We start from the raw sequence: 25,926 nt of genomic DNA on the forward strand, positions 1-25,926 counted from the left end.
ATTAAGCCAGACCCGCCGGTTTCTTCCGAGAAAGAAGTGGATGCGGGGAGAGTCCTTCCCCGGGAGAGGCGATGGCTGGGTAGTGGATCTCCCTGTCCAGCTCTGGGGCCCGGGGAGGGAAGAGGGAGATGCCCCTTGGCAGACCCTTTCTCCAGCCCTCGCCCACCTCCTAGCAGGGCGGCCCGCCTCGGCTGGCAGAGGACCGGCCCCGGGAGGGGCTCTGGGGATGCGGAGATCCCGTTATCCATTTCCTTCCCGGGTGATGGTGATGACGGGATTTGCGAAGCGCTTACTATGCGCAAAGCACTGCTCTAAGCGCTGGGGAGGATACAAGGTGATCAGGTTGTCCCACATGGGGCTCACAGTCTTCATCCCCATTTTACAGACGAGGGAACTGAGACGTAAAGATGTGAAGTGACTTGCCCAGAGTCACCCAGCTGACAATTGGCGGAGGTGGGATTGGAACCCGCGATCTCCGACTCCCAAGCCCGTGACACCGGCAGGGGAGGAAAGGGAGCCTCGGGAAGAGGGTGGGGGGTGGGGGCGAGAGCGCATCCTCGCTCCTCCCGGGATTCGCACCCAGGACATCCCCGCCATGAGCGAGGCTCCTCCGAGTGCGGCCAACAGAGGGACGGAGATTGCCGGGACCTGCAGGCTCCCTCTCCTCCTCCTTCCTCCTCATCCCTCCTTCCCTCTCTTTTCTTTATTATTATTTGTTTTCCTGAGGGGCCAGCGCGGAGAGGAATTAAATCATCTCCCCCAGATCTGGAGGTTTCATCAATTATGAATGTTTATGTCATTCACTCGCTGGGTTGGTGCGTTGTGGGTGTCGAAGGCGCATTACGCATTCATGCCCACGTTGTCGCGTAGGACCTGCCAGGACACACACACACACACACACAACACACACACACACTCCGGGTTTCTGTGGATGCATTAAGGGGAGGGGGCTTGAGAAAAAAAGGGACGTTTTTCCAAGCGTTTTCACCACCTGACCGTTCCTACCTGTGTGTGTGTGTGTGTGTGTGTGTGTGTGTGTGTGTGTTGTTTGCAGGGTCTGTGACACCTCCAGAGGAGGCACACACACACACACACACACACACACACACGAATGGGCACACAGAGGCTTGTGGCTCGGTGTCGGTTTCCGTGCCCCCTTCTCCCCCGTCCCTTTCCAAATAATAATAATGATAAGGACGGCATTTATTAAGCGCTTACTATGCGCGAAGCACTGTTCTAAGCGCTGGGGAGGTTACAAGGTGATCAGCTTGTCCCAAGGGGGGGCTCCCAGTCTTCATCCCCATTTTACAGATGAGGGAACTGAGGCTCAGAGAAGTGAAGTGACTGGCCCAAGGTCACCCAGCAGACACGTGGCGGAGCCGGGATTGGAACCCACGACCTCTGACTCCCAAGCCCGGGCTCTTTCCATTCATTCATTCAATCGTATTTATTGAGCGCTTACTGTGTGCAGAGCACTGCACTAAGCGCTTGGGAAGTACAAGTTGGCAACATATAGAGACGGTCCCTACCCAACAGTGGGCTCACAGTCTAGAAGATAATGATGGCATTTGTTAAGCGCTTACTATGTGCCAAGCACTGTTCTAAGCGCTGGGGGGGATACAAGGTGATCAGGTTGTCCCGCGTGGGGCTCACAGTCATCATCCCCATTTTACAGATGAGGTAACTGAGGCTCTGAGAAGTTAAGTGACTTGCCCAAAGTCACACAGCAGACATGTGGCGGAGGCGGGATTCGAACCCATGACCTCTGACTCCAAAGCCCGGGTTCCTTCCACTGAGCCCCGCTGCTTCTCTACAGCCCACCGGGGCGCCCATTCAGTCGTATTTCTTGAGCGCTTACTGTGTGCAGAGCACTGTACTAAGCGCTTGGGAAGTGCAAGCACACAGGGACGGAGGGGCGGGAGGGAGAGCCTGGGGGCCAGCCTGGCGGCGGTGGCCACGGGGAAATGGGTTTGCCCAGAGGAGGAAGGAAGGCGGGTTTCGGGGCTGCCCGGAGTCGGGGAGCACCCCTCACCCCCCGTGCTGCGCCCCACACTGCGCCCCACACTGCGCGCCGCACTGCACTAGGCGCCACCCGAGTCCTGGGAGCGGGGAGGACAGAGGAGGAGTCCACCCCAACAGGTGAATAAAGCGGCGGGCACGAGCGGCCCGCACCTTGCGTTAACGTGCGGAGCCCCCCACCCCAACCCCCGACCCCCAGACTCCGCCTCGATTCGGTGGGGCCGCGCCGGAGAGGCAGAGCAGGGCGATCCGTTGATAATAATAATAATAATAATAATAATAATAGTGATGATGCTATTTCATTCATCCATTCAATCGTACGTATTGAGCGCTTACTGTGTGCAGAGCACTGTACTAAGCGCTTGGGAAGGACAAGTTGGCAACATCTAGAGACGGTCCTTACCCCTAAGAGCTTACTAGGTGCCAGGCACCGTACTAAGCGCCGGGGTGGATACCAACCAATCGGGTGGAGCACAGTCCCTGTCCCACGTGGAGCTCACAGTCTCAATCCCCGTTTTATTCATTCATTCATTCATTCATTCAATCGTCTTTATTGAGCGCTTACTGTGTGCAGTGCACTGTGCTAAGCGCTTGAGAAGTACAAGTTGGCCACATGGAGACGGTCCCTACCCAACAGTGGGGTTTTACTGAATTGTACTTTCCAAGCGCCTAGTACGGTGCTCTGCATTCCCCCTTTTAGACTGTGAGCCCACTGTTGGGTAGGGACTGTCAGTATATGTTGCCAACTTGTACTTCCCAAGCGCTTAGTACAGTGCTCTGCACACAGTAAGTGCTCAATAAGTATGATTGATGATGATGATGATGATGAAGCGCTCAATAAATACGATTGAATGAATAAATGAATGAATGAATTTTAAAGGTGAGGGAACTGAGGCCCAGAGAAGTGACTTACCCAAGGTCACCCAGCAGACAGGTGGAGAAGCTGGGATTAGAACCCACTACCTTACTCCCAGGGCTGTGCTCTAATCCACTAAACCAGGCTGCTTCTCGTGCCATGCTGCAGGCAAAAAGATTGGCGCAAGAACGGAGCGCCAGCACAGACCCAGAGGAGACTACCCCCCTCCCCTCCCTTCAACCCCAGGGAGTTGGGCGACCACCAGCCAGCCCCCCACCCCCTCCCCAGCCTCCCAGCCGGGGACCACCCAGATCCCAGGTCTGCCACTTGTCTGCTGTGTGGCCTTGGGCAAGGCACTTCACTTCTCTGGGCCTCAATGACCTCATCTGTAAAATGGGGGTGAAGAAAAAGGGGCTGAAGACTGTGAGCCCCAAGTGGGACACACCTGATTACCTCGTATCCACCCCAGTCCTCAGCACAGTGCTTGGCACAGAGTAAGCACTTATTATTACCAGCCACCCTTGGTGGGGGCGAAGGCAGGAGCCTCCCCGGGGTGAAGCCCGCCGCGTCTCCATTTTGCCCTCTTCTCCAAGAGGTGTCATCTCAATTACAAATGAGCCTTGCCCACTCTGACTCCCCTCCAACGACTCCCGCTCTTTCCCCTCCTGCTTTTTCGCATGAGCGATAAATTCCGGGCTAATGCTTCATTTGAACGGATTGATTTCTTTTTAATGCCAGTGTGTGCTAATAGAAGCGACGCCAGTGCTTGTCACAGAGTAAGCACTTAAAAAATGTCATCTTTATTGTTATTAAGGGGTTGCCCACCACCACCGCCCTTGGCCTGACCGTCCCGAGGTCTCCGCCAACGCTTGGGCATGAGATTGTTCCGGGGGGGTCCCAGTCCATCTCTCCGAGGGGCTACCGAGGAGTTAAAGGTACTTCCTCCTGATGGGTTCATTTCTGGGCAAGCCCTGGCTAGCCCTTCCCGGGTCTCCCAAAGAATCCGGGAAACTCAAGTGGCTCTCGTCCACCTGCTTATGCCAGCTCTGCCATTTGTCTGCTGTGTGTCCACGGGTGTCACTTACCTTTTCAGGGCCTCAGTTCCCTCGTCTGCAAAACGGGGATTCAATACCTGTTCATTCATGCAATCGTAATTATTGAGCGCTGACTGTGCAGAGCCCTGTAGTAAGCACTTGGAAAGTACAATTCCGTACAACCTGTTCTCCCTCCTGCTTGGACCATGAGTCCCCATTTGGGACTCAAATCTCATTTCTACAGCAGCAATTAGTACGGTGCTTGACCTGTAAGAAACACCTAATGAATACCACAGTTATTAATTATTATTATTGTGTCTTTTTAATCACTGTCGTTAAAATGATCTTTGTGGCTTTTATTAAGCATTTACTATGTGCCAAGCACTGGGGTAGACATAAGATAATCATGTCAGACACAGTTTCTGCTCCACATAGGTCTCCCAGTCTAAGTAAGAGGGTGAACAAGTGTTCAATCCCCATTGTACAGATGAGGAAACCAATGCACAGAGCAGTTAAGTGATGCGCCTGGGGTCACACAGCAGACAAGTGGCCGAGCCAGGATTAGAAAGAACTCACTTCATCTGATCCCCGGGCCTGAGCTCTTTCCGCCAGATCACGCTGCCCTCTTACACCTTCATAGCACTTTAGTATGTGCCTCGTATTCTATTACTTTCTCTCATCTGTGGTTTATTATAGAATGTCTCCTCAGATAGATTGAAAACTTGAGGGCAGAAAGTGCAGCGCAAGTGCTTAATACAGTGCTCTGCAAACAGTCAGGGCTCAGTGAATACTACTGATTGAGACTGAACTCCTTGGGGGCAGGGATTGTGGCTACTTAGAAGAGTGCATTGCACATAGTAAGTGCTTAATAAATGCCATTATTATTATTATTACTTGTTCTATGGTTCTTTCCCTTCTGCTTAGTACAGAGCTCTGCACAGACTAAGTACTTAATACATGTCATTGGCTGATTGACTGTTTGCCTCCTCGCCTTCTTCATGCCCCCTCCATTCTCCCTTCCCCTCTGTCTGATTCTCACCACCCCTTTCCCTCCTTCCCCCCATCCTCTCAGTGCGTGGCCCCCAGTATGCTCTTAACAAGTACCGCAATTATTATCCTCTTCCCTCTTCCTTCCCTCTGCCCTCCCTTCCTTCCCTTGCCCCATCCCTTCCCAACCATTTTCTTTCAGTTCTTGCCCCTTCTCCTGAGACTACCAAGTGGCCTAGAGGACTTGGCTTCAGGTTGTCGACGGAGATCACCTACGGCATTGGGGGCAGGTCCGTGCCAGCCAGCCCCAGGTGATGATGATGATAATGGCATTTGTTAAGCACTTACTATGTGCCAGGCACTGTACTATGCACTGGGGTGGATATAAGGAAATCAGGCTGGACATAGTCCCTGTCCCACCTGGGGCTCACAGTCTCAATCCCCATTTTATAGATGAGGTCACTGAGGCCCAGAGAAGTGAAGTGACTTTGCTAAGGTCACAGAGCCATGACCGTGAGGCCCGTGCTGTATCCACTACACCACCCAAAGTGCTCTGGTCAGTTCCTGGCTCACCGTGGCCCCAGGGCCAGGGGTCCCGCCCAGGAGCAGCTTCTCTCCAAGGCAGTCATCAGGGGGCCAGGCCTCGGAGACCCTGCAAGAATCTCAAGTCCGGAGTTTTGTGATCTCCCAGGCCAGGGCAGCCCCCGGCCCCGGCTCCACCGTGGGGATGGCTCACGTCTTGCCTTCGGGCTGGGCCGGCGGACGTGCTAAGATGAGAGAACGGGCTCTGGTGCCAGCACCAACAGCTCGAGGAATCTGCAAACACAGAAAGGAAATTGAGATGTGGGGAAAGTTTCCTGAGATTCCTCCGGGTGCATCCGAGTTTCTCCAGCACCCTCGGCCCTGCCACAACTCCCGAGAGCAGTGGGAGTAAACCTTCTGGATCCGTATTGTAAATGGGCAGGGGGGCTCTGTTCCCCGAGCTCCCACCCACATCCGTGGGCACTCCTCCAACACCGGCCCGTGCCCGGGCCTATGGGCAGGAGAGCGGCAGCCAGCCAGCTTGGCAACAGGAGGCACTGAAGAACTTTGCAAGGAGGAGGGAGGTGTAGGGGACAGGCCCTCACTTGTTACAGAATAAGCTACAAAGAATTATTAATGCCCAGGCAGCATGGAGGGACTTTTTGGGGGGGCTTTTGTTTTCTTTTTAAGATCTTATCCAATGGTCCTTTAGCTATGAAGCCACCTGGCACTCCATGAAGCCACCTTGGAAAAAAGAGAGATGGAGTTTGCCTCTGCTGGGCTCTGAATCTGTGCTGTCCGGAGAGTTAAACTGAGGCTTACTCTTTGGGAGATAGCTTTTAAAGCCACTATGGCATGATAAATCCACACAACTGAGTACCCTGCAGCAGGGGAGGACAGGTTAATGCTATCACATTGTAAAAGGCAGGGAAGGTGCTGTGCAGTGAAACACTAATTAAGATAACAGTTGTTGGGGGTGATTGGTTGGAGGTTGGTAGGGGATTGGGAGGGGGGTGGAGGCAAGTTCACAGGTTAGGGGAAGGGGAGACCCCAGGATGCTCATCAGGATGACTGGACCTCAGTATTTTTCAGCTCGCCCTTCTGCTCACAAAAGCAATCAAGCAAATAAGGAGTGGCTTCTAGTGACCCAGCATGTGCAGTCATTCCAACAAACTTGACAGAATGCTGAACAATGTTCCCTAATAAATACTTAAAACACTTCCCCCCAAGAGCCAGCCTTTAAAAAATAATTTCTGTAATCTAGAAAAAGACCATTTTTTCCCCCATCTAAAAGGCTGGGTGAAAGAAAAACCCACTCCACATTTCTCTAAAATCATGTTTGATGTTCACTTTCTGCCAATAAGGGATAGTTAAGGCAAGACCCAGGCAATTTTAAGTGTCACCACTAAAATTTTCCACTGGAGCAGAGAGGGAAGAGACTCTAATCCTTTTACAAATAAAACAGCACTTGTCTCCCCTAGAAAAATACTGTGGCATCTTCACTGGCAGACAGTTGTTTTTTTCCATAGAGTCACCATTTTTTTTAATGGTATTTGCTAGGCATTCCCTGTGTTAGGCACTCACTGTGTACTAGGCACTGTCCTCAAGCTAATCTAGTGCAGTCTTATCCCTAGTTTACAGATGAGGAAACTGAGACACGGGGAAGTGAAATGACTTACCCAATGTCACATAGCAGGCAAGTGGCAGAGGTGGGATTAGAACCCAGATCCTTCTGACTCTCAGGTCTGTGCTCTATCCACTAATAGTAATAATAATAATGTTGATATTTGTTAAGCGCTTACTACATGCCAAGCACTGTTCTAAGCGCTGGGGGGGATACAAGGTAATCAAGGTTGTCCTATGTGGGGCTCACAGTCACAATTCCCATTTTACAAATGAGGGAACTGAGGCACAGAGAAGTTAAGTGACTTGCCCAAAGCCGCACTGCTTCTCATTTAGGCCCCCTAGCGCAGGGCCAAGTTTAGATTTAGAGACTAAACTCATTCTGTTTGGACTCCCCTTCTCCCAGCCCAGTGGTGGAGAAAAGAGTGCTCTGGAGACGGTTCGGTATTTTCAGGGTTTTGTCAACCCCCACTGGGAAGTGCTCAGTTCTGGCTGCGTTGGTTTCCTAATAGGATTCAGGGTGGTTGAGTTCTGGGAAACGTTGGCCTTGTATCCCAGAAGGCCCGAAGGAAAAAGCATCCTTCTCAGGGCTTAGGAAGCTGTCAGGTTCAGATAAGGCTGGGATCCTATCCTAGGAGACCTTGGTAGTATTAATAAGGAAAAATTAATTTTTAACCGCTGGGATGGTTGCCAAATTATATGACCTTTGACTGATCAGCTAGGCTATAACAATAAATCCCACGTTTTTGAAAACGGTGATCTTTTCCCATGTAACAATAACTAAATCGACGTTTATTAGATGGAGAGCGGAGTGGGTTGCTGCCACAAGAAAGGAAAATGGCAGTTACTAAAACCTCTATCTATTGCGACAGGCGGCTGCTGACAGACATCTTATTCCCTTCTGGATTTTTGGTACACAGGAAAGCAGGGCAGATTTACTCCGCAGTGAAAGTGTGTTCCCAGGGTAGGGAAAAGGAATAAATGCTTCCCTGTTATCCAAACCCAAGATTCTGGGCATATCTCTCAATGTCCTCAGAAACAGATTCCAGGCATGAGGATCAGTAGGAGGGAATTTTTAAAAAGGCAGAGCCATTATCTTTTCTCAGCCTTAATCCAAACAGTCTTGATGCCTAATAAGAGATCCAGGGGACTAATTACCAGGAACATGATGGGGTGTCTCTAGCCTCTGCTCAGAGGCTATTTTGGTGTCTGTTCATACCTTTTAGTTTTTTTGTTTTGTAAAAGGTTTTTTTTTTCCCCCAGCAGCACCTCAGGTGCAGAAATTTCGGTAACCTCAGGTGCCATACTCTAACACTTCTACTTTTTCATCAGGTTTGGTGAGAGGTCAAACCAGATAGTAACTCGGCTCTCTCCCTAGGAAACACTTTTCTATACCCTGTCATTTTCAAACAACCTCTTCCTAGTCCGGTTGTTCCTCAGGGAGTTTCATTAGCCCCCAGCTCTAATTTGACACTTTTCTAGCTATACCGTCTGCTTGTTGTCTTTTCTCTTTTGCTTCCTGGCCCATCTCCACTCTTCCTTTTTTCCCTCTTCCTTCTGTTCTTTCTCTCTCCTGTCTTCATTTATTTCCCTTTTCTCTTTTTCTTTTTCTCCTTCATCACGGAAAGTATGCTCAGCGGGGAACACTATATTTAAGGCATTTTCCAGAATATGTAATAACTTCTGCTCTGGTACAAAGGCCTCCTAGCAGCTGAACTAAAAAAAAATCATAAAGACAAAATAGCTTTTACCCAGCAAGGCTCATAATAATCCCATCTCCCCCTGGGTCTTCATAAAAGAGTCATGATCTAATCCAGAAAAAAAATGGGGAAAATGACAATAGGAAATGTCTCCAGTGTGGCATGAAGTTGGTAGGGTTACTGGACAGCAAAATGCCAAATGCTTAGTTTAAGGCCCTATAACCTGCTCATTGCTTCAAAAGATCTTTTACTAGCTAATAATTCTGCTCATTTGAGAGTCTGGATACTTCTAGTCACTTGCCCTCTGGAGAGAATAAAAGGAACTGAAATTTTCTGGATGAAATTGTAACAACAATTGTTTGGGTAGAGGAGAAAACAAAACAGATGTTCCTGAAAGGCATCAGGCAGGGAGGGAGAAAATTAGAGGGAGGTGGGAGTGGGGACAAAGCAAGAAGAAATCAATTGCAAACATATCCTTTTCCTGATGTGGTTGAAATAATATTTGCACCTATATGACATTTTAGATAGCACTAAAAGGAACTTAAAGCTTTTTATTTTTTATCTTTTGCAAATCAAAGATTGATTTAGTCCTTTCATTTTATTAATAAAATCCAAAATGTAAATGTCTGCTGGATTTTGTCATTGTTTTTCCTTTAAGAGTCAGTCTTTCTTGGGGAGAGAGTTTTTAGGTTAGCTCCTCTTCAGTCCTTTGGGGAGAGTGAGGTATACTGGTTAGAGCAAAGAACCCATTCCCACCTCTGCCATTGACTTTATGTCTGACCTTGGACAAGTCATTTAACCTTTCCATCTATTGAAGAAGCACCTTAAAGGTACAGCGAAGCACAACCTCCAAGATACCATGAAGCCTACTTGCTGGGAGATAGCAGCAGCAGACAGACCAGCTTGGTATGTGGCAATCAGGAATGAAATGGCTCTTTCGCAGAAAGAGTTTTGGGAAGACTGTCACACTAAAAGACAGAATCAAAAACAACACCGGGCACTGCAAATGGCAAATGAAAAAGCACGGCAAAGGACAATCTTTTTTTTTTTTCAATCATTTGAACAGGGGTGAAGGGATTGTCAATCAAACATTGACTCTTTCAATCATACTACTAGCATGCTTAAAGTTCATCATCAATAGTCATTTTCAAATACAAAGGACAGTTCTCTCTCTATTTCTTCACACGCACAAACACACACACACACACACACACATGTGAATAGAAGCGGTCTCATCAAATACCTTCTTCTACTTGTCATTGGTCCAGTAGACTACCTTCTTAATTCTTAATTAATCCTTAATCTTAACGTCTCACTCCTCCACCTTGTTCACCTTCCTTTCTGCATCACCTAAGCACCTGGGTCTATTATACCTTAAGCACTTGGATAATCACTCTACCTCCAGTTCCACAGCACTTTAGGTACATATCCTTATACGCTGCCATTTACCCTCCCTGTAATGTGTTTTAATATCTGTCTGCCCTTCTAGATTATAAAATCCTTGTGGACAGAGATTGTGTCTACAGTCGCATTGTACTCTCCCAAGTGCTTGGTAGAGTGCTCTGCACACGGTAAGTGTTCAATAAATCAAATTGATTGATTGATGGGTAATTTTGTTAAAATTATTTAACAGCAGGATTTTTTAGAAATAGGGGTAGAATGCGGATAGGGTACTTTGTATCTACCGCATCACTTAGCACATGATAAAGCACTTAATGAGTGTTATTATTATTATTATTTTTATTATTACACCAATGGAAATACACACTGTGTCACCTCTATCCAAATGCATGTTCACCATTAAGTGAACCAGCTCTGAATACCAAGGATGACTACCTATGTGAATGTAAGATATATGAACACCAATTTAAATATAGGCTCAATCACTTTACTTGAATAGCATCCCCAGGTTTCATCAGTATTTTCGAAGTGCTTTGAGATCCTTAGTTAAAATATACTTAGCTTTCTGTTATTTCAGATTATGGGCCTTAACTGAATGGGAAAGTATTGTTATTTAGGTTGTCTCAAACTTAGCAATACTTTCCCCCATACAAATATTTATTGAAGTGGCCACAAATTGTAATTCCAGACCCATCATCAATGGCACTGGAATTACATTTGCAGTAAGGGATGGGAAAGAATGGACATAAATATAAACTAATGGTATTATATCATCTGCCCTATTGGAATTGTATTTGTTTATGATATAAGATGACAAATAACAAAGTTACCGCAGGTGGCATTATGTGAGGTCAGGATGGGAAATCTCATCAAAGTTACATTTTAAAAATTAAATGAAGATTTTTTTTAGAGTTGTGACCAAGGGAAAATAGGCTTTTAATAGCCCCTGTTCAGGCTCCATTTCCAGTGCTTTTCTGGGTGAATTCAGCTTGGAGGTCTTAGAATGGAGAATTTCCTCCATTAGTTTTCTACTCTCTCCCCTCCTATCTCCCCACACTTGTGCACATGCACTGGTCTTCCCTTCAAACCCCTTTCCCTGCCCTAAAATCCCCTTATTTAGATTTTGAACTTTATCCTTGCAAAAGTTCACAAGGCTTTCCATTTGCTGAGTTTCCAGGAGTTCATTATTCACTGCCATTCGGTACTATAAAGTGAATATATTGCACCCCTTCCCAATTGCCTTAGGAAGTGGTCAAACGGCTGCATTCCTGAGCTGATGGATTGACTCATTTCTTTCTGGCTTAAACCAAAGCACAGATTTTATGAGACTTGTCTTGTGACAGGCTGAAGTCACTTTGAATAAAACAAAATCCTGTTTCAGATAAAATACCTCTTAAAATTAGCTTTTCTAGGGTCCTGGTGTGAAATTTGGTTAAACCCTAGTGGAAGGCTTTGCATGAGATGGACTGCAATCTGAAGAAGAGTTCTTTTGGTGTGCCCCTGTTTGCGAGGTACACATATCACACTCAAAGAAATACATATGTGTAATTTCTGCTAACCTGTAACCACATACAAAATTGAGGAAAGAAACTCACGTCAGTAAACCTAATGAGATTTTTAAAATTGTCTGAGCTCCGTTAATGCAGGGCAGATGTATTTGTCAAAGGAGTCCTGGAAATTGTATCACACGAGCACAAGTCAAACGAGTGTGATTCCTCAGATAATTGAGGGCTGATCTATCTGTTTTAACTTTATTAGTTTTATTGACCCAATTACTTTCCTCTACCAGGCTACTTTTCCTTAGGACAAAAGAGAGCCAACTTGTCCTGCTTCTTATTTTTATATGTAAAGAAAACTTCTTATGTTTATTTACCCCTTAATTAATTACTCCTCCCATAGACGGGGAGAAAGTCATTTTGTAAGTAGAGGAAAAAATGTATATTGGGTTTATCACCCCCCACAAAGTAAGTAAAGAATAATGTCATAAGCTCTCCTACAAGATTTTAAGTTCCTCAAGGGCAGGGATCCTGCTTACCTACTTTAATGTACTCTCCTAAGTGCATACTACAGTGTTCTGTACACAGTCAGCACCCAATAAATACATTTGATTGATTGATTACTTGGTATTGAACTGGCCACTTCCCCATCAGGCTGTTATTTCCACAGAATCAGATTGACTTTGTCAGTTCTCTCTCTCATCATCCCTACTCTTTTTTTTCTTCTTTGCCCTTGTTACCAGGAACCTGGCTTCTTAATCACAATTATGCCATGTTTTAAGCTGCTTATTATGTGCCAAGCTCTGAGATAGATACAAGATAATTAGATCAGATGCAGTTCCTGTCCCACATGATTCCCAGTCTCAGATGGAGGGAGAGCAGATATCTTATTCCCATTTTATAACTGAGTAAACTGAGGCCCAGGGAGGTTAAGATCTCATAGTTTACCAGTGGTAGAGCAGGAACTCAAATCCAGGTCTCCTCACTCTTAGTCTCTTGTTCTTTCCACTAAACCACACTGGCTCCCACTGCTTCTTTTGCATTTGCTCTGAATTATAACAAACCAGCAATACTTCCAACACAGAAGACAAAAGCTTCTTTTCTTTAGGTTCAGAAGACAACCATCCTATGCTAGACAGCGGCAAGTTCCAATTCCAGACCTGGGTGGTTTTCATGTTTCACAAATGTTCAGAGCTGGACTTGCCCTAAAACTATGAACAGTAACTGCAACCAAATAACTCAGGGAAAGTCCAGGGCCTGGGATTTCCCACCATCTAATTTTTTTTTCTGGTATTGGTTAAGCACTTACTATGTGCCAAGTGCTGTTCTAAGCCCTGAGGTCAATACAAGTAAATCAGCTCAGACACAATCCCTAGGCAACATGGGGATCACAGTCTAAGCAGGAGGGAGTACACCCTCTTCCATCCTTTTCTGGGGTTAGTGTGAACTGGACTAATAATAATAATAATAATAATAATAATAATAATAATAATAATAATAATAATAGTATTTGTTAAGCACTTACTATGTTCTAAATGCTGGGGTAGATGCAAGGTAATCAGGTTGTCCCATCTGGGGCTCACAGTCTTAATCCCCATTTTACAGATGAGGGAACTGAAGTTAAGTGACTTGCTCAATGTCACACAGATGACAAGTGGCAGAGCCAGGATTAGAACCCATGACCTGTGACTCCCAAGCCCAGGCTCTTTCCGCTAAACCACGGACTCACCTATCCTTTCAGACGACTAGTGCCCCTTTCACTAAGGGCCAGAGCAAACACTGGTTAGTAATTTATTGTTTGGAACCCCCAGCTGAAGGACTGGGTCTATTGTCTGTCATTTCTAGTTGCTGTTCTTGAGCTTATAATCACCGTAAATTTTCACTGTAGTGATTTGTTTTGATGCTGAGGGAAATACCATATTAATTTTCAGGAAAGGGTTGATAGGGTTTTCCTCAAGTGAGAGTTCCACCGTGGTGACTGGGTTATTGTTTTTGGTCGTTTCTATTGTTTTTCTCCATCTCATTCCCCCTTTAACCAATTCTTCCCTCTACATTTTTTTAAAATGGTATTTGTTAAGCACTTACTATAATAATAATAATAATGGTATTTATTAAGCGCTTACTACATGCAAAGCACTGTTCTAAGCGCTGGGGAAGTTACAAGGTGAACAGGTTGTCCCACGGGGGGCTCACAGTTTTAATCCCCATTTTACAGGTGAGATAACCGAGGCACAGAGAAGTTAAGTGATTTGTCCAAAGTCACACAGCAGACAAGTGGTGGAGCTGGGAGTAGAACCCAGGTCCTCTGATTTCCAGGCCCATGATACTAGGCCACACTGAGCTATTCCCCTCTCATTCTTCCTCTGCCCCTGCTTCCCACCATAAACCAGTTTTAAAACTCAGTACTTCCCAGGACTCAAGTCGTCGAACAAGGGATACAATGTCTTCCTGAGGTTGCTTCCAAATAAATTGCATTTTGCTCCATGCACCTGGAAAGGAACTTGTGGGTCATGGAGTCCATTCCCTTGCCTTCAGGCCAGACCCACTTAAACACTCCAGAGTGATGAGAATCATGAGCTCTCTGGTCAACCCAGATCAATTTTGCTTGGGAAACGTATTGGCCTCAGGGGACAGGCATTCACAGACGTGTTGGAAGATGGCATGCTTATTGACCAGGCTTCTGAATGGCCTTTCCACCGGGGCCAGCTTCCCCCGTCTCACACTGACCTTTCAGGGTGAGAAGCAGTTGAGTCTCTTTGGCCGACTTCATTTGTGACTCTTCTAGCAGACAACTGGAGTTGAGGCCAATCAATACCAGTGGGGCTAGACTGGTTTGGAAATGATGGATACCTGTTAGAAGTGGACGAAGAGCACACGCTGATTTCCTAGGGGTCGCTGGGGGCAAGAGGTGGCTCAGGACCTGCTCGAAGGGGTTTTCTTGATCACAGTCAATTTTTCAGAGGCCAAGGAATGCATTGCTATGGCAGGACAAAGAATAGGTTGCTTCATTGAGACCTATACTCTGTTTTCAAACTCAGTAGCGCTTGAACATGGCCTCGGGGATATTTGACTCCCCAATTACCGACCTTGTTCAGAAGTCATGTTATAGCTAGCTCTGGCCTGACCTACCTCTGGTTGAGAAATAGGTCCAAATCTCCCTGAAAGAGATTCATCTTTGCTGTCTCCACGCTGACTGTGGTTAACGGGAAAAGGACATGTTTTCGAGCCTTTGGATCAAGTATTTATAGGGGCCATTATAGAAATGGTGGAAGTTAACCCAGTTGGTGGAGATTTTGAGAAGAAATATAAAGATTCTACCAGGAGTGCTTACATATTTTAGAAGTAAACACTGGGAAACTTGGAAGAAAAGGGTGTCTGAAGATGAGACCTAGGAGGATCAAGCATGTTTTCTCTTACTTCTGTATTTTAGGAGCTCAATGCTCAAAGAAAAATAGAGACTGAAACTACAGTATTTACCTCGGAAGGATGTATATGTGTGCAAATGATGTGTGATATTTCCCAAGGGAGTACGAAAGGGTTTACATAATTGACTTGTGCATTACTAATATGTATGTGTAATCAAGACATGCCCAGTAGCTACACTTGTTTGTGTGTGCATGAGTGCTTCAGATAGTGAGTGGTATATGTACAAGAATGTAGATTTTCACATGTTTGCAGATATTTACGATTTCTGAGTTAATGGAGTTTGGACCTTTATATCATTCAAAAAAAAAAAGAAGGCAGGAAATATCTGAAGTGTTCTGTTTTTATTAAGTAATGTGCTTTTGGAAAAAAAAATGCAGAGTTCAAGATAAAAATAGCATGTTTTCTGGTGGCCAAATTCAAAGTTGAGGAAATGATTCCTCTCCAGTGTGGATGAGAAAGAAATCCCTTCTGTGAGGAAACTTCCTGTCATTATTGCTAACTCCTGTGGGGTGGGGATAGGGAAGGGAGAGAGGAGGAAGGGGCACAGCTTGGGGGAGGAAGAGTCTTTTTCTAGATGAAGAGAGAGCACGTTGTGGAAGGATCTCCTGATCTGAGCAGCGGGCCAGACCAAGTACCTGGTTGAAAGATTCATTTTTGCAGGGAGTTTGGTGTTGAGTGAGCTGAGAGCAGAACTAGAGCTCCTGGCGAAAGAATCCCCACTCACAAAAATTACTTCCTCAGCTACTTACTGAGTAGTCAGTGGACTATGTTCCCATAACTCAGTCTTTCCCAAAAGAAAGGGCTCTTTCCTCTTTGGCCGGGAGCAGTGGGATATAGTCTGTCCTGGTGCTGAATAATACCGGGTGTCCTGCTTGAAAATCTGGTTCATGGCATCTGGAATACTTCAAGGAATTGGCCGTAGAAGAACAGCCAAAATGATTTACATTGTCTCTGTCTCGCTTGGCCTATTGGAAGGAGTGTGGGTCTGGGAGTTAGGGGACCTGGGTTCTAATCAGAGAAGCAGCATGAACTAGTACCAATCAATCAATCAATCAATCGTATTTATTGAGCGCTTACTGTGTGCAGAGCACTGTACTAAGTGCTTGGGAAGTACAAGTTGGCAACATATAGAGACGGTCCCTACCCAACAGTGGGCTGACAGTCTAGAAGGGGGAGAAAGAGAACAAAACCAAACATATTAACAATATGAAATAAATAGAATAGATATGTACAAGTAAAATAAATAGAGTAATAAATATGTACAAACATATATACATATATACAGGTGCTGTGGGGAAGGGAAGGAGGTAAGGCGGGGGGATGGAGGGGGAGAGGAAGGAGGGGGAAAGGAAGGAGGGGGCTCAGTCTGGGAAGGCCTCCTGGAGGAGGTGAGCTCTCAGTAGGGCCTTGAAGGGAGGAAGAGATCTAGCTTGGAGGATGTGGGGAGGGAGGGCATTCCAGGCCAGGGAGATGACGTGGGCTGGGGGTCGACGGCGGGACAGGCGAGAACGAGGCACGGTGAGGAGATTAGCGGCAGAGGAGCGGAGGGTGTGGGCTGGGTTGGAGAAGGAGAGAAGGGAGGTGAGGTAGGAGGGGGCGAGGTGATGGATAGAGTTGGGCCTGGGAGTCAGAAGGACCTGGGTTCTAATCCAGCTGCGCCTCTTGTCTGCTGTGTGACCTTAAATTACTTAACCTCTCTGTGCCTCATTTCCCTCATCTGTAATATGGGGATTAAAACTGTGAGCCCCACGAGGGACAGGGACTGTGTCTGACCTGATTAGCTTGGATCTACGCCAGTGCTTAGTATGGCGCCTGGACCACAGTAAACCCGTCACAAGAACAATTAAGAAAAACCTCAGCTCTTCCCCCTGTCTGCTGTGTGAATTTGGGGAAGTCATTTAACTTTTCTATGATTCATTTCCCTCATCTGCAAAATGGTGAGTCATTACCTGTTCTCCTTTCTACTGTGAGCCTCACATGAGGCAGGGACTGTGTCTGACCTGATCATCTTCATTCACTCATTCATTCAATCGTATTTATTGAGTGCTTACTGTGTTCAGAGCACTGTTTTAAGAGCGTGGAAAGTACAATTCGGCAACATATAGAGACAGTCCCTATCCAACAATGGGCTCACAGTCTAGAATGGGGAGACAGCAAAACAGAACAAGTAGACAGGTGTCAATACCATCCAAATGAATAGAATTATAGATATATACACATCATTAATAAAATAAATATAATAACAAATATGTACAAATATACACTAAAGCTGTGGGGAGGGGAAGGGGGTAGGGCAGACGGAGGAGGAGCAGAGGATGGGGGCTTAGTCTGGGAAGGCCTCCTGGAGGAGGTGAGCTCTCAGTAGGACTTTGAAGGGAGGAAGAGAGCTAGTTTGGCGGATGTGTGGAGGGAGGGCATTCCAGGCCAGAGGTAGGACGTGGGCCGGGGGTCGATGGTGGGACAGGTGCGAACGAGGCACAGATACACACCTTGTATCTGCCCCACTGGTTAGTACAGTATTTGGCACATAGTAAGCACTTATAAACACCATTATTATAAGTGGTGCTGTTGTGCTTTTTGGCGGGGTGAGGGAGCTTTGTTGCTGGATTCTTGCTAGTTAAAAGAAATGGCCAACTTTCATCTTTCACTCCTATAGGGGGATCCACTCAAGTCTATCCAAGTGCATAGTCATGCTCCAGTGTAACACTGGCACAATTTGAATTTGTCAGAGTGAAAGAGCTAGAAGACTATTTGTCTTGACTGGTGTTTCAAATGTTTCAACAGACACCTTCTTTTATGTAGCATATGTACTGTACTTCTTTTATGACCTTGTATCTACCCTAGTGCTTAAAACAGTGCTTGGCACATAGTAAGTACTTAACAAATACCAACATTATTATTATTACTGGAAACATGCCAGACTGATTGTCTAAAGCAGAAGTGTGGAGGTAGTAATGGTAGCAGAATAATAAACTGCACCTGCAGAGTTAAAGAAATGCTTGGCCCTCTCTGTGAGAGAGAAACCAAGAGAGATATTTTGTCCCGTTGATTGGGTGCTGAGACGTAATACCTAATTCACAGGACCATGCTGGCTCATGCAGATGGCAATATTAGAGGGTGATTGATGCAAAGAGAAGCAAAGTCTCGAAGACAGTTCGTTATATTTTAGTCACTCCCATGCTTTCCTGTCTCCCTCCCGTTTTACTCTGGATAGTAAATGAAAACCCCACATTTCAAGGGAATCCCCTACTGCTTCAAAATTTTGGGGCCGGTTGTTAAACTCTATAAAATGTCACCATCCCAACTTCGAAAAGGTGACAAGCACCGTCCACTCTGCCTTTGAAGATCTTCTGGCCTCACCCCTTGCAGACTTGAAGCTGTGGTTTTCCAACGGGTGCAGCTGGGAAGAGTAGATTAGTTGAACTGCAGCCTCATTGCCAGTGATTAGGAAAAGCTGGAATGAAGCTGTAGCACACTCTGGTGGTGGTGGAAGTGACCCTTCAGGAAGGACTTGGGAGATGGAAGAGTGGAAAAACACAGGAATAAATTAAGAAGAAAGCAAGTTGTGGAAATTCTGGATATGCAGTGAATCGACTCTCCGAGGCGGATTGCCCTACTTGGTGGATAATGAAATAATAAATCAGATTTGCGGTGTTTGTGAGATTAAATGTTTTTGTTTGTTTGTTTTGAAGTTGAAATCACCCTCCAGGGTTCATTACAACCAAAGCTGAAAGTGCTCCCTTTGCACCACATGTAATTGTTACCAGGCTGTTCGTGCAGCAGCACCACAGAAACCACTATTGTCCATTACTCAGGCCCTCCACCCCAGTGGCTTTGAGTTGTTCTGGAAAGTCCTTTAGGGGATCAAGGATTCCAGAGGTATTAAATGGGGGATTGGAGAGGATGGAGGGAGGGGAAGAAAAAAAGACTTAAAGGGAAATACCTCCAAAAGGTGTTGAGGCAGCTGAGGTTTGTCAGTTTCTCATCCCTAATGTGTGACTGTTTATTTGGGAGTACAGTATTTAAGGTCCTCTTCTGGCATACTTTCATGAGTGAGTGTGTGTTTGGAGAGAGAGAGTTGTAACTTCCCTGTTGAATGACTAAGTAGATTAGTCTTCTGCACTGCCATAAAAGGTCTGTAAAATACTTTTAATCAGTCTCTGGTAGCAAGCAGTGTGGGGGGGAAAGCTGTTACATATTTGACGGGCTGTTTCATTTCTTTTTCAGCTCCGCCCTGTGGAGGACGGTTGAATTCCAAAGATGCTGGTTATATCACCTCCCCTGGCTACCCTCAGGACTACCCCTCCCACCAGAACTGCGAGTGGGTCATCTACGCCCCGGAACCCAACCAGAAGATTGTCCTCAACTTCAACCCTCACTTTGAAATCGAAAAACACGACTGCAAGTAAGCACCCTCCTGTTCCCTTTTAGAAAATCGAGTGCCATCCCCTGCTTTCATCTCAGAATTCAAGGATCGATAGCTCTAGAAACATGATCCCAAAGGGTCGCTCCAGGCCCCAGAGTGAACCTCATTAGATCATTCTCCCTCGTGGCAAACGGAAGCCTTGGTGGGCGCTGCCTTTCGGGGGCCCAGGGACTCCAAGTTGTATTCCCAATCGATCAATGATATAGAGAAGCAGCATTGCCTTATGGTTAGAGCATGGGCCCGGGCATCAGCAGGACCTGAGTTCTAATCCCGGCTCCACCACTTGTCTGCTCTGTGGCCTTGGGCAAGTAGCCTCACTTCTCTGGGCCTCAGTTAGCTCATCTGTAAAATGGGGATTTAGACTGTGAACCCCATGTGGGACGGGGACTAGGTCCAACCCTATTTGCTTGTATCCACCCCAGCGCTTAGTTCAGTGCCTAGCACATAGCGAGTACTTAACAAATACCACAATTATTATTATTATTATTATTATTAATGGCATTCATCGAGCACCTACTGTGTGCATTGTACTGTACTTAGCAATTGGGAGAGTACGAGAGAATTAGTAGACATGATCCCTGCCTTCAGGGAGCTTTAAAGTTCATGGGGGAGAGACAGACACTTTAAAATCAAAGAGTCCCCAGGACTGGATGGGGGGTAAATAGTTCATTCACACATCTTGGTTATCAATCAGTCGTATTTACTGACTATTGTGTACAGAGCACTGTCCTAAGCACTTGGGAGGGTATGAATACAACAGAGTTGGCTGGTGTATTCCATGTATTCAATCCCACAATGAACTGGTGTTTGCTAAGAGATTACTAAATGCCAAGCACCGTGTTGGGGTGTTAGTTCCCTACCTTCATTCAATTCATTCAATCGTATTTATTGAGCACTTACTGTGTGCAGAGCACTGTACTAAACGCTTGGGAAGTACAAATCAGCAACATATAGAGACGGTCCCTACCCAACAACGGGCTCACAGTCTAGAAGGGGGAGACAGACAACCAAACAAAACAAGTAGATAGGTGTCAATACCATCAGAATAAATAGAATTATAGCTTGTGGAACAGAGAGTGCTTCTGATTCAGTTAACATGTATCAACCCTCTAGTCTGTAAGTTTGTGGGTCGAGAATGTATCTATCAGCTCTATTGTATTTTAAACTTCCCAAATGCTTAGTAGAGTGCTCTGCGCACAGTAAGCACTCAGTAAATACCATTGATTGATTGATCCGTCTCAGTATTTATTAAATGCCATATAATCGAAGAGGTAGGGAGAAGTATCTTATCCCCATTTTGCAGATAAAAAATAATAATGATGGTATTTGTTAAGCGCTATGTGCCAAGCACTGTTCTAAGCGCTGGGTGAGATACAAGGTAATCAGGTTGTCCCAAATGGGGCTCACAGTCTTAATCCCCATTTTACAGGTGAGGTAACTGAGGCACAGAGAAGTTAAGTGACTTGCCCAAAGTCACACAGCTGACAAGTGTGTGACTAGAGAAGCAGCGTGGCTCAATGGAAAGAACCGAGGCTTTGGAGTCAGAGGTCATGGGTTCAAATCCCGGCTCTGCCAACTGTCAGCTGTGTGACTTTGGGCAAGTCACTTAACTTCTCTGGGCCTCAGTTACCTCATCTGGAAAATGGGGATTAAAACTGTGAGCCCCCCCGTGGGACAACCTGGTCACCTTGTAACCTCCCCAGCACTAAGAACAGTGCTTTGCACATAGTAAGTGCTTAACAAATACTATTATTATTATCATTAAGTGATGGAGCTCAGATTAGAACCCACAACCTCTGACCTTCAAGCCCATGCTCTTTCCAAAAGGTTAAGTGACTTGTCCAGGGGCACATAGCAGACCAGTAGTTGAGCTGGGTTTAAGACCGGAGATTACTTTCTTCCAGTCGCGCACTCTTCATTCCACTAAGTCATCCTGCCTTTTCCTCACAGCCCGATCTGCCCCCCCATAGAACTTGGATTTTTGAAGGCAGGATGATGAGGTGGGATGGGTATGAGGAGGGGCAGTTAGGATCTACTGAGGAATAGTTATCAGCCTCAGGAAGCACTCTGGATATCGAGAGTTGCTACTGGGTCCCTGAAGCCACCAACAGCCTATTCTAGAAGAATCAAACAATCAGTTATTCAGTTGTATTCACTGAGCACTCCTGAGTGCAGAGCACTGTACTAAGTGCACGGGAGAGTACAAGAGAGCAGGAGAGCACCCAGTTGGGATGTGGAGAATGCTTTTCACCCACATCTTCCCTTCTGCACACCATCTCATAACCAAAGTGGGAGAGCCCTGTCAAGCCGGCTCCACCAAGTGTCGTCTGTGTGACCTTGGGCAAGTCACTTCACTTCTCCGGGCCTCAGGCACCCCATCTGGAAAATGGGGATTGAGACAGTGAGCCCCATGTAGGACAGGGACTGTGTCCAATCCAATTTGCTCGTATCCACCCCAACGCTTACTATAGTGGCTAGCACATAGTAAGCACTTAATAAATGCCATAATAAATACTACAATTCATTAGGAAACAAGACAGAATCAGATCCAGATCCCGCATTTAAGAAAATGAGAGTGTGGATTAGCATCACTGTCGACTTGGTTCTTGAGCACTTCCTGTGTGTTTGTGCTTATTGGTTGTTTTGAAAGGTAGGGCGTGAGGATGGAAAATGAAAAATCTGCAGATGGGGAGAAAACCCCAGCCCAGGTGAGGGGGTGCACTAAGTGGGGGATGATAAAGGAGGGAAGGGGCAGGGAGTGGTTGGAGTCAATGAGTGCATCCCTCTCCTCTCCCCTTTCCTCCCCACCCCAAGATACTGCAGGGTGGGTTTACTGGCTGCCCTTCACCTTTTTTTAGGTGATGGGAACCATTTTATGATGCTGTATAGATCTATAATTCCATTTATTTATATTGGTGCCTGTTTACTTGTTTTGATGTCTGTCTTCCCCCCTCTAGACTGTAAGCCCGTTGTGAGCAGGGATTGTCTCTATTGCGGAAATGTACTTTCCAAGCGTTTAGTACAGTGCTCTGCACACAGTAAGCGCTCAATAAATGCAGCCGAATGAATAAATGAACTGTTTGAAGCAGGGCCCAGACCTACCTACTATATTGTACTTTCCCAAGTGCTTAGTATAGTGTTCTGCACGCAGCACTTAATAGTCATTCATTCATTCATCCGGTTGTATTTGTTGAACGCTTTCTGTGTGCCGAGCACTGTACTAAGCTTGGGAGAGTACAATGCAACAATAAACAGTCACCTTCCCTGCCCCCAGGAGCTTCCAGTCTGTACCATTGATTGACTGATCAGCTACTGCATGAAGCTGCACACTGGGGAATGTGGCTCCGGGTAGCGACTGGCCCATGATTCTGAGGGGAGAATCTGAGCGGGATTGAGGCTCTTGTCTCTTTGCTGTTGGTGAGCTGGGAATGCTGAGTCCTCCTGAGTCCAGGAGAGTGAACTGGGTGCAGTTGTTGTCGAGACACTTGGCAGCTGGCTTGGCTTTGGAGTCAGAGGTCATGGGTTCAAATTCCGGCTCTGCCACTTGTCAGCTGTGTGACTCTGGGCAAGTCACTTAACTTCTCTGGGCCTCAGTTACCTCATCTGTATAATGGGGATTAAGACTGTGAGCCCCCCATGGGACCACCTGATCACCTTGTAACCTCCCCAGCACTTAGAACAGTGCTTTGCACATAGTAAGCACTTAATAAACGCCATTATTATTATTATCTGAGTACTGTTCCCCACCCCCAAGCAGTTCACAGAAGGAAAAGCAGCAGAATGGACATTAATAGGAGTGATGCTTAGTACAGTGTTTTGCACACAGTAAGCACTCAAAAAATATGATTGAATGAATGAACTAGGAGACCTTAGTGGATCCGAACCCAGATTTTACCATATACAGGACAGGGGATTTGGGGCAGTTTATTCAATTACTCTGCTACCCAGCTAATTCCATGCACTGTAGGAATTTTAGCAGCCATCTATGGTATGCAGTTCATTAACACTCAGCTCAGTCAAATATGGTCCTGTAAGAGTCTCTTGTAGAAGGCGATGCGGATATTTTTCCTCCTTCGACCAAACTGCAGGTTTCTGGCACAAAGTGAAACCCAGATTCAGAGACACTTGAGTTTGGGACTGAGCTCAGATAAATTTGACAAAGCACCCTTCTCTACAAAGAGCCAAATTCTTCTGTGCTGATGCCAGCATCTCTCAGTGAAATCACCAGGAGGGAGTTTTATGTATATGGATTAGTGGCAGATCGGGGGTCAATCAATCAATCAATCAGTCAATCAATCGTATTTATTGAGCGCTGTGTGCAGAACACTGTACTAAGCACTTGGGAAGTACAAGTTGGCAACATATAGAGACAGTCCCTACCCAACAGTGGGCTCACAGTCTAGAAGGGGGAGACAGAGAACAAAATCAAACATACTAATAAAATAAATGGAATAGATATGTACATGTAAAATAAATAAATAAATAGAGTAATAAATATGTACAAACATATATACAGGTGCTGTGGGGAAGGGAAGGAGGTAAGATGGGGGGGATGGAGAGGGGGAGGAGGGGGAGAGGAAGGAGGGGGCTCAGTCTGGGAAGGCCTCCTGGAGGAGGTGAGCTCTCAGTAGGGCCTTGAAGGGAGGAAGAGAGCTAGATTGGCGGATGGGCAGAGGGAGGGCATTCCAGGCCTGGAGAAGCCCAGAGTTAATCAGCAGGGCTCACTTGCTCCCTTTATTCATCCCTCTCCCAGCTCCACAGCACTTATGTACATACCTGTAATTTATTTATTTCTATTAATGTCTGTCTCCCCCTCTAGACTGGAAGTTCATTGTGGGCAGAGAATGTATCTGTTCACTGTTATATTGTACTCTCCCAAGTGCTTAGTACAGTGCTCTACATATAGTAAGTGCTCAAAAAAATGCGGTTGACTGACTGACAATAATTCTGGGTGGTGGAGAGGCTAGGCAAATATTTGTCATGGCTTGGGGTTGCTCTGCTCTATGTTGCCCATGGGGAGGGTGGTCTGGGGCAGGAGTGGGAGAGAGAAAGAGATGAGGGAAAGAAGTTGTGTGCCAGATTCTTCAGTTCTCTCCTACAGATGTTAAGATGGAGGCCATAGATTGGCACTTTTAGGGTTGGACTGGTCCACCAGGATTCTGGGAAAACCCTTATGGACCGATCTGGGCTGGCCTGGATCATGTCTGCCTTGCTTGGGTAAAGATGGCACTTGGAGTCAGGAAGGAGAGCAGCAACGAGGAGGAGATGGAGCTTCCGTTCCTCAAATGCTCTCCTTGCCCACCCTTTAATGATACCCTGGGATTTGCCAGGAATGATTTTGGAATCTGTCTGGCCCTGGCTACTTTTTTTTATGGTATTTAAGCACTTACTATGGGCCAGGCATTGAACCAAGCACTGGGGTAGATACAAGCTAATCAGGTTGGACATAGTCCCTGTCCCACATAGGGCTCACAGTCTTAATCCCCACTTTACAGATTAGGTAACTGAGGCACAGAGCAGTTAAGTGACTTGCCCAGGGTCACACAGCCAACAAGTGGCAGAGCCGACATTAGAACCCGGGTCCTTCTGATTCCTGCTCCTGTGCTCTATCCACGGGGCCCTGCTGCTTCTCTTTCCCCGGGCTGGTCTCTGCCCTCTCCACCTGAGATCGTGAGGCAGCCATCTTGGGCCATTTGTCTTTTGGGGCACTAAAATGGGTGAGAATGATATGGCTATGGCCTCCCGAAAGAACATAGGCCCGGAAGCCTAGGTTTTAATCTTAATTCTGCCACTCGCTGACCTTGGGCAAGTCACTTTTCCGTGTCCCAGTTTCCCCATCGGAAAATGGGGATTAATTACCTGTTTGAGCGTGACTCAGTGGAAAGAGCATGGGTTTGGGAGTCAGAGGTCATGGGTTTTAATCCCGGCTCCACCACTTGTCAGCTGTGTGACTTTGGGCAAGTCACTAAACTTCTCTGTGCCTCAGTTACCTCATCTGGAAAATGGGGATTAAGACTGTGAACCCCATGTGGGACAACCTGATTACCTTGTACCTCCCCCAGTGCTTAGAACAGTGCTTGGCACATAGTAAGTGCTTAACGAATACCAAAATTATTATTATTATTATTACCTAATTACCTTGAATCTTAGTACAGCACTTGGCACATAGTAAGCACTTAACAAAATACCTCAATTACTACTAAACTCTTCATCCCACCAATTCTCCCTCTCTTCCCCAAACAGTTTTGTATTTTTCTCTCTACCCTTTTCAGAGTCACATTTCTTGCAAACCTTGCTTTATTTTTTTGCTGACTGCATTAAGGAACAAGTGGTTTCCCTACACCCCCTTCTCTCCCATACCTCTTTTTCTTTATTTTGAAAGGAATACCTCTTTATCCTTGAAATCTTGGAAGGGGGCATGCTCTAATTGTTTCCC

The 25,926-nt window shown here is 46.2% G+C and overlaps 1 protein-coding gene across 5 annotated transcripts in view; it reads left to right on the forward strand.

The window, feature by feature from the left end:
- The window catches only part of NRP2 (neuropilin 2), a 144,416-nt gene that overhangs the window by 1,694 nt on the left and 116,796 nt on the right, over positions 1-25,926 (forward strand). For all 5 annotated transcript variants that reach the window (XM_038748683.1, XM_038748684.1, XM_038748685.1 and 2 more), the window contains exon 2: positions 19,292-19,469. In XM_038748683.1, the coding sequence (XP_038604611.1) occupies positions 19,292-19,469 (178 nt within the window). The remainder of the gene's footprint in view (positions 1-19,291; positions 19,470-25,926) is intronic.

The sequence above is a fragment of the Tachyglossus aculeatus genome, chromosome 7 (assembly GCF_015852505.1).
Source record: "Tachyglossus aculeatus isolate mTacAcu1 chromosome 7, mTacAcu1.pri, whole genome shotgun sequence".
NCBI classification, from domain to species: domain Eukaryota; kingdom Metazoa; phylum Chordata; class Mammalia; order Monotremata; family Tachyglossidae; genus Tachyglossus; species Tachyglossus aculeatus.